Below are 12,572 nucleotides of genomic sequence, written 5' to 3' on the forward strand. Positions count from 1 at the left end.
AATGATATTGTCATGGTAAATATAACATAAGACTATATATATATATATATGTGTGTGTGTGTGTGTATGTATGTATGTATACGTATTCAATATCTATTTTACATTTCACTGTTGTTTGCTTTCCAATTATTTTTGTTGCAAATACGTAGTAATAAGCAGTAACACAATGTTATGAATGGCTATGAAGTTAAGAATATCCAAAATGCCTATTCCTTTAAGTTAGAGATGTTATAAAAGTAACTTCACAGTTTATTTTGAGATGTCATAGGATCTCTACAGCAAATTTTACTTTAACCCAATACACATTCATGCTGAAAAAATGTTCTGCAAGATCATGCTCTCCGATCTTCCTGGAATTAGAATATATCATTCTAGAAACAAAATAGACCCGTATTTTTTTTCTTTCTGCATTACACAAAAATTTACTAGAACTAAACCAAGCATTTAATGCTACTAAGACTTTCAGTGACTGTTTACAAAGGACATACTATGGAACGTAAGAAAAATTAGAGTTTTTAAAGATATCTTTAAAAAAATGGGGTCAAATTTCAGCTTTCTGAATTTTTTAAATTTTAAGTCGTACAGTTACTTTTTATGTGAGTTTTTGTAATATTAGTACCTGTTCTCAAGGCTTTTAGTGCGTAAACATCGGAATTCTAGTTATGAAATATATTATAACCCATTTAAGTAGATTAATCTATGTAGATATACGACTTTGGGCCCAAATGTCCTACTCCAAGTGAAATTACAGTACGCTTCCAAAAAGAATCCCATACTGAAACTAAAAGCAGTACATATATAACTTGTGGCTACAATAGAGGAGTAAGATCAAAGACAGAACCTGTTCTTCGAACGTAACCCACATGAAAAAGCCTTATTCGCTCTCTTACTGCTTTTGCTCTAAGGCAATTAACATTAAAACCGGAAGAGGTACTTGATGTCTACCAACTTCCGGTTGCAATAGAAGAACAAACGGAACCTAATCTTCGGACGCTGAATCCATTCGAAAAAGATAGCTCGTTGCTGTTTACTGCTGTATTTATTATTTGACAATCAACGTTGGAACTGGAAATCATTATTTCCTCCCTCTTCCAATTTGAATGGAAAATTAACAGAAGAAACAAAACCTATTTTTGAGACTCTTGTTCCTATATCTTAATGCTTTTCTTATATGGAAATCAACATTGAAACCAGAAATGGTTTAATTCCACCACTTTTGTCTTGAATAGAGGATTAAAAGAGTAGATAGAACTTATTGCTAAAACGCTGAATTGATTCCAAGGAAACCACTTGTGTTCGACATCTAAGAATGTAAGAATTGTTTGTTCACTTTGTAATTTGAACACACTAATAAGTTGTTCTCACTGTTAGAAGGTATTTTTTTTTTTTCGTATATTGTTGAACGTTATTTCAATTTACCACTATATTTTTCATGTTAGTACTTGACACTATTTCCAATGTATATGAAGTTTTCTACTGTTCTCCAATACTTCTCCCAAATGAAAAACCAAACGAGTAACAAAAAAAGTTTCAATGGTATGATTTGAACCCTAATCTGTCCCGTTCTAATTCTGCATGCTAACCACTCGGCTACGCAAGGATTCACAAACACACTTCACTTTGGTGATTATGACGTCTCACTCTCTTCTTAGGCTGATCCTTTATTCTGTTCAACTCACTGTCATATTTTAAGATTTGAAAAAAATTGATATAAGGAACGTCATATTAATTTGGAAACTACTCCGTTCGGAATATGCTTTACAAAACTATTCCATTTTTTCTTTTTTCTTTTTCTTTCTTTTTTTAATTCTGACTACACTGTTGCGTCAGTGCACATACTTTTGTACTGATGTCAGAATAATCCTCTTTGGAACTACTTTCGTCACAGACCTATGGACCAAAGCTACAGGAATGAATCTTTTCAGATACCTCTTAAAGTTTAGAACACTGCGACGTATTACACATGCTTTTATTCACCATTATGAGATCATTGTGTCTATCTAATAACGTAACAAATGTCATTTGAAAATAAAAAAAGAGTGCATATTAAGTTGACAGCACTGCTCTTTTTACGACATTGATAATAATGCCTTTGGATAGCTTCTATAGTGTGAATAATGTTATTAAAATTTCTCATAGGTCGCTTAAATACCTTTGAAGTTATTTCAATTTAAGTTTTTTTTTTCTAACGTTTTGTGGGTTCACTTTTCCCAAATCTTTATTAGGCCATAACTTTATTACTTTTGCCCATTACCAGCTAAAACTTTGGAATATATTATACCTTCAAAAATCTGTTTTCAGATTATGCAAAACCATTTTAAAGCTGAGAAACATTCCTGATTAGTACTTGGAACCTATTCTACAAACGTTGGATCGACTCAAAAAACGCTTCTCCTGCATTTTTACAGTTTTTATTTTATGGTAATCAACGTTGAAAACGCAAATGGTTAAATTCTACCACTTGGGGCTAAACAGAGGGTTAAGTTAACATGGATCATATTTTTGGGACGCTCAATCGATTTCTAGAGACCTCTTGCCACTATCTTTTAACGTTTCTGCTCTATGGCGGTCAACGTTGAAACCGAAAATTGTTAATTTTTACTACTTCTTGTTTGAATAGAGGATGAACTTAATAGCTGAAATTTATTGTAGGAACACTGTACTGATGCGAAATAGTCACTTGTCGCTATCTCAGCTTTTGCTCTATGGAAATCAATATTGAAGTAGGTAGTAACAAATTTATACTATTTCCAGTTAGGGTCAAGTTAGGAGCTGGAAATATATTGTTGAGACAGTGAAATTGATTCCAAAAAACTTGTCGCTATCTCTCATTTTTGCTCTATAGAGGCCAATCTAATAAGTCTCTACCACTTCCGGTTTTTGTCAGAGAAATATCAGTAGAGTTATGAATTTTCTTCAAATGTTGAATCGAACCCAAAATACCTATCGTCGGTATCAGAGTTTTGATTGAAGTTGAAACCGAAAGTGGTAAATCTCTTAAAGCTACCACTTTTACTCTACAAAAATCAATTATGATATTCAGTAGAAGTAAATTTCTACCACTTCCGGTATTACCTAGGTAGTAGCGAGATGTGGGCACATAGTTTCTTCAGATACTGAACCGATTCCAAAATCAAAACAGCTCGTCCCTATTACCGTATTTGTGCTGTGGCGTGTAACAGGACTTCGATGATTAACTATTTTTTCTAAAGGCTATAATACGTATTAGTACGATATATTTATATTTGCTTCTAACAGCTAACGTGAATGTGTCAATTAGTAGGTTTGCATTTTTCTCGTAAGAGTCTGGCTTTCCCAGTGAACTTTTCTATTACACCTCTGTGTCTTAATCTAGCCTGCCACCTAGTGCGAGAAGCCAAAAACCCCCTTGGAAAGCTATGACACATTAGTTGTATGGGAGAACTAAAAAGGGGGAGGACAAAGGAAATGGGCCTACTGCTACTTAAACACGTAAGTGGAATGGAAAAGAAACGTGGTTCAATTGCTTTGAGTACAGGAGGAGTTTCTTTAGGTTAGTGATTATAAATTGGAACCTATGTTGTTTTCAACTCCTCTCATTTGTCAGTAAGTTCTGGATCATAATAGAACAACATCTAACTAGTGTACTTCAGCTGAAACGTAGTTCAAATGGAACAGTAAATTGGTAAGTTGTTTTATTAGTTTCGTTGTCAAGAATTTGGAAAATAATACAAGTAATTCTTATCTTGTGTGTGAACTTTTCAGAAAACGTTTCTTGAAATATGAAATTAAAACCTAATAATTCGGAATATTCATATTGGCTGCAAATTCTCATGTACTTTGTTTCATTTACGATTTGAACATATGTTTCAAGACTGAAAATGAGACCCTCTTATGTGAAAGGAACTCATTTACACGTAAATTTATCTGAACGTAATATTTGTGCATTATTGAAATTATTTACTTAAGTTTCATCAAAGAAAATCTAAGGCAAAAAAGTCAAATCATATTTTTGTTAAAAGTTACATTGTCCTGAACCGGAGGAGTTTTGCATTCGTTTCTTCTTAATTAGTTTACCTAGAGAACTCAGTTGTCTATATGACCAATGTAACTCAGTACTAGTGTTTAAAAAAAGGAAATTTTGGATGATCTATGTAAAAATCGACAGTAATAAAATCTTCATTTTTAGAATACCCTTTGATATCCATTTTAAAATAACCTCTATCTTCATTTTTGCTTCTCTCGTGAGAAATTTGAGAGTAAAAAGAATCTCTTTGGACAACATAAATCTAAGTTAAAAGGGTCATGGCTTAATCAAGCAATTTAATCGGATTTGATGATAACAGTGATACACTTCTGGACACTGATTGTACTTGGAGTGGCCACACTTTAGGTGAATTTTCCGCGTATGAAGAGGAATATTCACAGGCAAAGAATCAAAAGGAACGTTATTTGTACAGATTATAAGGTAATAACAAGGGCTATAATGAATTACAAAATGAAAAAGAGATAGAGGATTAAAAATTTGGTGCAACTGAAAATGTCCCGGGAGAAGCTGTAAGGCCACATCTCGATTGTACACAGGCTTTTTACAGAATATGTCGTCCTTTTCGCCTACTTCTCAGAACACATGTCCCAAAAGATATTATACTCGAGTAAAGTATATAGATCCAAATTTTGGGGAAGAAACTAGCAATATGGTTGACGAGAATGTACACCTGGTTGTTCCTAGGTATAAACAACCAGGGCGGAACCCATGTATCAATTACCTTTAGATTCGACACATATTTACCTGAAACGATGTTCAGATGTATTCAAAATCAGCTTCATGACATTCTACTTCTGAGATAAGTGCTTTAAAAAATGCTAGTTTACGAATAAGCTTTAAAAGATTTGCAAAATGTCCGAATATAATACTCCAGACAAAAGCTTGACTGTTTGTCATAATTAAATAATATTCTAAAGCAACAGAGTGTTGATTTACTCTACACATATGCACATCCTGATATAATTCCAAAAACATTGCGATTTGCAGTTATAATAAGACTATAAGAATATGTAAAGGATGCTACTCTCATATTATTTGGCAATCAAATACTAATTAGTTTGGTGTTTTATGTTGAACTAAAAATTAAATTATATACTGCAATTTTTAAATAAAGCTTCACCACTATAAGAAAAAATGGAATAGGAGAATTATTGTGTGATGCCAATATCAGATGTAGTCGGCGAGCGTTTCGGCTTGTTTAGCCGGGGGGGGGGGGGGGGCGCTAAGGCGAGTTGTTGCCCCAGGCGACGACTAGCCTAGGTGCGTCGCTGCAGCGGGACAAAAATGTTAGGATACAAATTTAAATTGGAGGTCCTTGTTTTACATTGGTTCGATGTTTAAACGGGGCTGAACTCCACCTCACGAAGAAACTGAACATAAAATCATTGCTACTGTAAGACCTGAATGACGCAAATAAGATTGAAACTGAAAACCAAAAGCATTTAATAACGCTGCAAGTATTAGACATAGTTTTAAGTTGCGAACTTATTCTTAAAACATAATAAAACCTTCCAAAGCATTATAGCATAAAGAGTTTTAGTCGTCCGGAGATTTGTTAGTTGAATTAAATAAAACTCAATTAACATAAATAAATTACAATAAAAAATAACAAATGAGTAATGTGTGGTTAGCATAGTGGCTCGGTTCAAATAGCTAGATACTTACATTTCGATTCTGTGTAACTCCGAATAGTTTATCGGGCACCGAGAATTAACCATCTGACTGTATATATATTCTCTCACCAGTTATAAAATCGAGTACAATATTTGAAAATTCCATAAAATTGAATATCGATATCGCTTGGTTAGAAATTCAATTTATACCATCATGTACCATTATTCAAACCTAACATTTTGCTTTTAATTGAAGAGCTCAATTCCAAAAAAAGCCTAGGTCAAATAAGCGAGTTTTTCAGAAGACGATCTTTTGTGTGTGTTCCCATCATTCTCCTTCTGTGAAAGAAAAGTAATCTACATAAGAGAAAATAGTAATTGCCTACTTTTCGTAAGGTAACGGTGAAATTATCATCTATAGCAAGAGTTTTATAAGTGCTTTTAGGCATGAGTCAGAAAATAACTTCAGAGAATACTGTTGATTAAGTACATTTTGTTGTCTACAATTAATTTGATTTATGGAGTTTTGGCATGAAACCCACTTCAATATACGTAGATGCTGAAATGGAACTGAATAGAACCAATATCTCAAAGTTAACAAAGGCTCTTTTGGAATCCATCCCTTCAATTACTGACATATATCGGTAAGCAATCTTCTACCCTTATAGAAGGAAGCTTGTCATTTTTATACTACAAATGTTAAACATACTTGAAATTTAATACACTTTTCAATTTATGGACCCTATACGTAGAGTATCGGAACGAAAATACTGGTTGAAAGGGGTGAAAATAGAAAGATAATGTTAGTAGTAGTACAATGCACACTGTAGTTTTACTTGAAGAATTTGAGTTTTCTGCCGATTGTGATTTTCTTTTTTTTTTTTTTTTTTCTTTCTTCATTCTAGTTTCTGGTTTGCTTTATATACACCAGAGTGAATTATTTCTTTATTGTCCATTACAAAAATATAGTTCCTTTTTATCACTAAGTAATAACTTAGTTACACTTGGTAATGTAATATTATATCCAAATTTTCATCATAAATATTATTGTTTTCTTCGCAATTTTGATGGAAATTAGTCATGAACTAGATTAGAAATAAATAACTGTATTTAATCGTAATACATGTGCATGTAAAATAAGGAACAGCTCTCCAAGTTGCAAATGCCGACTCTATGTAGCAAAGAAAAAAAAAAAAAAAAAACCTTAAGACAGAAAGTTGCAGTTCTGAAAGCTCATTCAGCCATGAAATACCAGTTGTCGAGAGATGTGAAGTGCGATAGTTACTTGGTGAACAGGAAACCTGACTAATTATTCACTACATTTGAAGATTATAGGGATAATACTGCGTACCACATTAACAGCTTTCATCGCGTTTTAACAAATACCATACATTTCGAAGTGAAGAAGATTGGGTTGGATTGGATTTGTGCTTACCGTCCTGTTCAGTAGCCAGGCTATATGAGACGTGGACCTGCATCTTAAAGTGGGATCCAAACCATATGAGCTCCTGCCAAGAATCGAACCCGGGTCTCCCAAAGACTGCTATTAAACAGCGTCAAGTTAGCCAAGAGGTAAGATAGGATGACTTCGCTAGGAAATCCGGCAGAGTGAAGCCAAGGATTTACCAGGAGTCAAGATCCGAGCTCTCGGTCCTAAGATATTGCGGATTTCGCCTAGATAGTACGATCTTGAGGGAACCAAGAGCAGGGAGAATGTCCAATTGGGTCAGTCGTGTCTAGACGATTGCATACTCCCACCACATGCACAACATCTAAGAGTGACGCCTTGGGCGCAAGGTGCCGATAGAGCCCAGAACAGCACTTTCCAAAGGGCTCGGAAAGGTTTGCTCTCGAAACAAATCTAGGTGACTGCTGGAAAATCTAACGGGTGCAAAAATTGCACCAGACTCTTAAGGTTAAAGATTGGGCATGCATGGTAACCAAACAATTTCCTGAGAAGGAACGAAATAGTTGTTACCATCATAAGAAGAAAGTTGATTGATCTGCACACGGCACAAGGGCCAAAGTCAAGTTGAGAGAAGTTCATCTTGGTGCAACCAAAGACGTTGGGAATATCTGGGAAAAGGTCGCATGTTGGCCAGTGGCCACCAGTTACTATTTGGTACCAAACTGTTCGCCATCTTCTTAGATACTGATCAACCCAATATGTCGTCTCTGTGACTTACGGTTCCTGAGATACGGCTCCTTAAATCTTCCGAAATCGAAACTTTTTGGCCAATATCTCGGGAACGGAAGAGTGACGCGAAAAATTCCATCACTTTCTCAGACAGTTTTTGATGCTCTATGGAAGGCTCAAAATTTAAAAAAAAAAAAAAAAAAAATCGCAAATAACAGCCAGAAAGAAACAAACACCAACACACACACACAGACAGAAAATTCAGTAACAAACTTTTAAGTGCGTTGAAATTGTCTCAACCGCTTATTATAGAATACTTACCGATTCCTGTGTAACAAGGATAAATCCACCATTCACCACAGACCCTTTCAGTTCTCAAACTTCCACGTTCCTTGAAATGAATAAGAAGTTCCTTCAGGGATCGGAAGCCAAATTCTTTATAAAAAAGTGGTAATTTAAATGCTTCGGAATAAAGAGATTCTAGCCTCTTTACACACACACCAGAATAATATATAGTCAACAAACACTTCAGCCTCTGTTCAATTATTTGCAAATGAACTTCGTCCCTAAACTTTCGCACTTGTAAAGGAGCTTTCTGAACAAATTCCTCCACTTTATTTACATTTCTATATTTCACACCACCTTGCATTTTGTGTCCTTGAGATCTGGAATCAACTTTACATTTAACACTTACTGGTTTGATATCTTTTTCGTCACATGTTGCTCCAGTGGAAGTAGCAGGAGAAAGACGAAGCTTTTGTTTATTCATTAGTTCAACAATATGTCTTCTTTTGTAGTCTTCTATCAGCATAACGATATATTCCCCTGTTGACTGTCGCTCAACTACTACTGCATCTTTAAGAGACCGCAAGAAATCAATCGCCGTATAAAAACCAAATTCTTCATACGGGACACATCTTCCTTCGAACTCTCTATATCTCTGCTCGAAATCGCGAACACTTAGCGGTCGGTTCCAAGCAATAAGAACCGATCTGATTACAATTTTTGTATCCTCTAACTTGGTTTTCGGAGCCATTCTGCTAGAAATATATCCTGAAAATAGAACAAAAGTAGCCTTTCTGGAATCAGATTCGTCTAGAAGTTAGTTGTTATAATAAGTAGAATGTTGACATTTTACAAAAGTAGCTATCAGAATGCCACAAAACCATTCGTTTTAAAACAATCGAAACTTACTTAAAGCAACAGAAAACACAAAATTGCATTATACTCTTATGTTACCACCAAAAAAGCGATCTCGCAGTTCTTTGTATTGCTTTTGCATTTTCATTCTTGTGAGGCTTGAGCTCGCGCATGTACGTGTTTGTGCACAAAATATTCTATCAAGTTGTCAATGGATTTATTGCTTGAGACATCATGAATTATATGTTTCATATTTCATATCGCTCGATCACAACAGCATAAGTAATTAATTTTCTTTTATTTCTTTTCATTTTTCTGATTATTACACAGTCTAACCAAAACGTATGTAATAATAATAATAATAACCAAGGTGTAGAGCTGAATGGTATTCACCAGGATATGGCGTATACTGATGATGGGACATTTAATTGGGGATGAAAGGAGAGCAATAGAAAGAAATGCAGAGGCCTTATTAAACGCTTGCAGGGACACGGGTTTAGAAGTAATGCAGAGAAAAATAAATACATGTAAGTTTGTCGAGATTGTAATACCGCAAATAATGGATGAGTTAAAATATGAAATAATACTTACGATAAAGTGGATACTTTAAAATATCTACTTTTTTTTTTTTTTTTTTTTTTTTTTTTTTGGACTTACCACATTTTAATTGTTGCTTTTTAATTCGATTACAAAATATGTACTAGTAGTGACATCTCCAAACACATTTGCTATACTTTTAAGACATATTTGGTTTCCTTTTATAACATTTGCGCCTTGACCTCTTTCTCAATTACAGACTCACTTACTTAATGAATGGATTTCCAATTACAAGAACACTTTGACCAAGCTAGGTACAATCACATCATTTGTAACTTATTCAAATGTGTGTTGTTCATTACGACGGCAATATTTCTATCAAAAATGGATTTAATTTTAGTAGCGCCCATCGCTTGTTAGCATCAAAATCTCTTTAATGTTTCTTCTGAATTGTTTGAATATGGCCCATGTTTCCAGACTTTATTTTAATTCGAAATAGGTTTATGTTTAATTAAGATAAAAGATTTCTTCTAACTTGTGTGAAGGGAAGGAACTTAAGATGCTAATCGCATTGCCTCTTTGTATAGCTAGGCTAATGCGTTGTACTAAAAATTGTTGGCTTCTGGCGTCGCCTGATTTAGTAATCAAATTGGAACCCAGTTCTTTCAAAAATTTATGAGCTTCTTTGCTGAAAACCCCCATAGTTTCAGTTGCAAAAGCAACGAAAAGATGCTCTTCTTTCAGTTTAGAATATTTGGAGTGTTTTCTCTTGCAGGCCACTTCAGCTGCACTACCTGCTTCGTTCTGTGTTGATGGCAAATAAGATGGTGCAAAGGTATCCACGAATGTGACATCCCATATCAACCGTTGACCCATTTTCCATGGAGTTAGGGTAATTCCATCTGGCCGCTTTCCGTCTTCTCGAAACATTCCTGGTGGTTCCAAAATGCTTGGAAAATCAATGCTCGCTAGTGTTCGTTTTATTATGTTGTTTAATTCACCATGGCGTACTAATCTTCCTCTACTTTTAGTACAACTTAGTGCGTGTAACCCTTTTTCATCCATTCTGCTTTGGCATGTACAAGTAAATGTATGGCAGATATTTACCCCCAGACCCAAAGCTACACATATTTGAAAAACTTTGTTATCTAAAAAGGTACCAATTGTTTTAGATGGCGTGGCTTGCAACCAAGCACCGGTCTCTTTTTTCTTGTAAAGCTTTCATACGCACAATGTCAGTTATACTTTCAGGAATTACTTCATTATCTATTACTTCCTGTAATAATATTGCATCCCAACTTTTTTGTAATTCTTTTGTCTCAGGAATTTTACTGTTGTAGATCCCCTTCCAAATTCCCAAAGCCTCATCCATGTGATGTATATCCACGTTGTCAACTGAACTATATAAAATATTGGAGACAAGTGGACGCACCCGATGGCAAAAGGAAAGGAAGGCTGGTAGGCTCAAGTCCGATGCTTTCCGTATGTTTACACCTCCTAGGCGGACTGAAAGGCTTCCTTGTGTCCATTAGGTTTCGTTTAGAGAATAGTTGATTAGCTGTAATGACTTTTTCAAGTAATTATCTATCTGTAAAACTTTAGATGGTCTTTTCCATGTTGAAACAGTTCTTAAAAAATACGTTAGCTTTGGAATGCCGAAGCAATTTTTGAGAAGAAAATAAGCTATGTGATTTGGTAAACTTTTTAGTCTCTCAGTCATTACTTTGAAACTATTCATATGTTTCTCGAAATGGAGATCATATCCTTCTTCGTGGAGCGGAGACCCTAATAACGATAATTCATCTGGTTGTAAAATACGTATGCCTGGCAACAGCTCTTTAACCCTTTGACTGTGGAAGGCGACGGAAAGAAAATTTCCCTAACCTGCGAATGTAGATTATAGTCGACGTGTTAAAATTTGTCTGTATCTTGGTTTTGTCGATTGTAGTCGCCAAAGGTTTTCTGTGAGATTTCTATTGTTTATCGAAAACAATAGAACACAAAAAATTGAACGGTACAACTTTGGCAACTACTCTCGACAAAGCCAAGATACGGACAAACAAATTTTAACACGTCGACTATAGTCGACATTCGCATGTTAAGGAAATTTTCTTTCTGTCGACAAAAGTCGACTTCCTCTGTGATAGGGTTAAATTGGATTTCTACGTCTGTGTCTATTTTTCTCGATGTGTAATAGTGTTCAGATTTCGATGGATTCACCTCTAGCCCAATTTTCTTAGATTCTGTACTTAAATGCTTCATGTCCTCTATGGCTATATTCGGCGATCCTCCTAGGGTTCCATCATCCAGATAAAAGGCGTTCAATTCAGAACAAAGCGCTTGGACTATCGGATGGATAGCCAAACTAAACAATATTGAACCTGCAGGATCTCCCTGTTGGCATCCTACTTGCGATGAGATAGTTCTTTCTCCATAAAATAATATTGATGGAAAGCATAGCTTTGCCAAAAAAGATACAAATGTGGCATAAAAGATTTCACTTCTGTTAGCATTGAGTCTCTTTCCACCGAATTAAAGGCATGTCTGTAATCGATTTTTAAGATTACTTTGCGTTTTCATTTCTCTTTATGTATGTCCGCGTGGCATGTATAATAGCTTCATTATCTTTTTTAGTTGCAAACCCCAGTTGGTCTGGTTGTAAGTATTGAGAGCATTGGTTGTAAACAAGCGAAACAGCTATCTTGGATGCTAGTCGTCGAAAAACACATCCAACTGCTATAGGTCTGATTTCGCCATCCTTTTTTCGTAATGCACACAAATTGGCTCCAAAAAGGTATTTCCACACGTCTTGATTTACGTTTCCATTTAAAATGGTGTTAACCAGTTTCGTGATCTCGCCTAGTAAAACACGCTGATGCTCCTGTAGATTTAGAAATTAAGTCTTTCAGGTGTTGAGGGGATAAGCCATCGATTCCTGAAGCGAAGCCACTCTTAAAATTATGGATTGCTCTTGATACCATTTACGAGGAGAGAAGATGTCAAGCACTCTGGTTGCTCCGGCAATTCTAAAACTCTGGAGGTAGACGGATGTTTGTTTTGTAGACTAACAAAAGTTTCCTCACTCGAAGGAGCCAGAGAATCGTCGGATATCCGTAAT

General features: G+C 35.2%; 1 protein-coding gene across 4 annotated transcripts in view; it reads right to left on the reverse strand.

The window, feature by feature from the left end:
- LOC145673888 (tudor domain-containing protein 5-like) overlaps positions 1 to 12,572 on the reverse strand; it is a 171,819-nt gene that overhangs the window by 140,449 nt on the left and 18,798 nt on the right. For all 4 annotated transcript variants that reach the window (XM_081743680.1, XM_081743682.1, XM_081743681.1 and 1 more), the window contains exon 2: positions 8,099 to 8,830. In XM_081743680.1, the coding sequence (XP_081599806.1) occupies positions 8,099 to 8,813 (715 nt within the window). In that variant the 5' untranslated portion in view covers positions 8,814 to 8,830. The remainder of the gene's footprint in view (positions 1 to 8,098; positions 8,831 to 12,572) is intronic.

Source organism: Thermobia domestica, chromosome 17 (genome assembly GCF_964235325.1).
Source record: "Thermobia domestica chromosome 17, izTheDome1.hap1.1, whole genome shotgun sequence".
NCBI classification, from domain to species: domain Eukaryota; kingdom Metazoa; phylum Arthropoda; class Insecta; order Zygentoma; family Lepismatidae; genus Thermobia; species Thermobia domestica.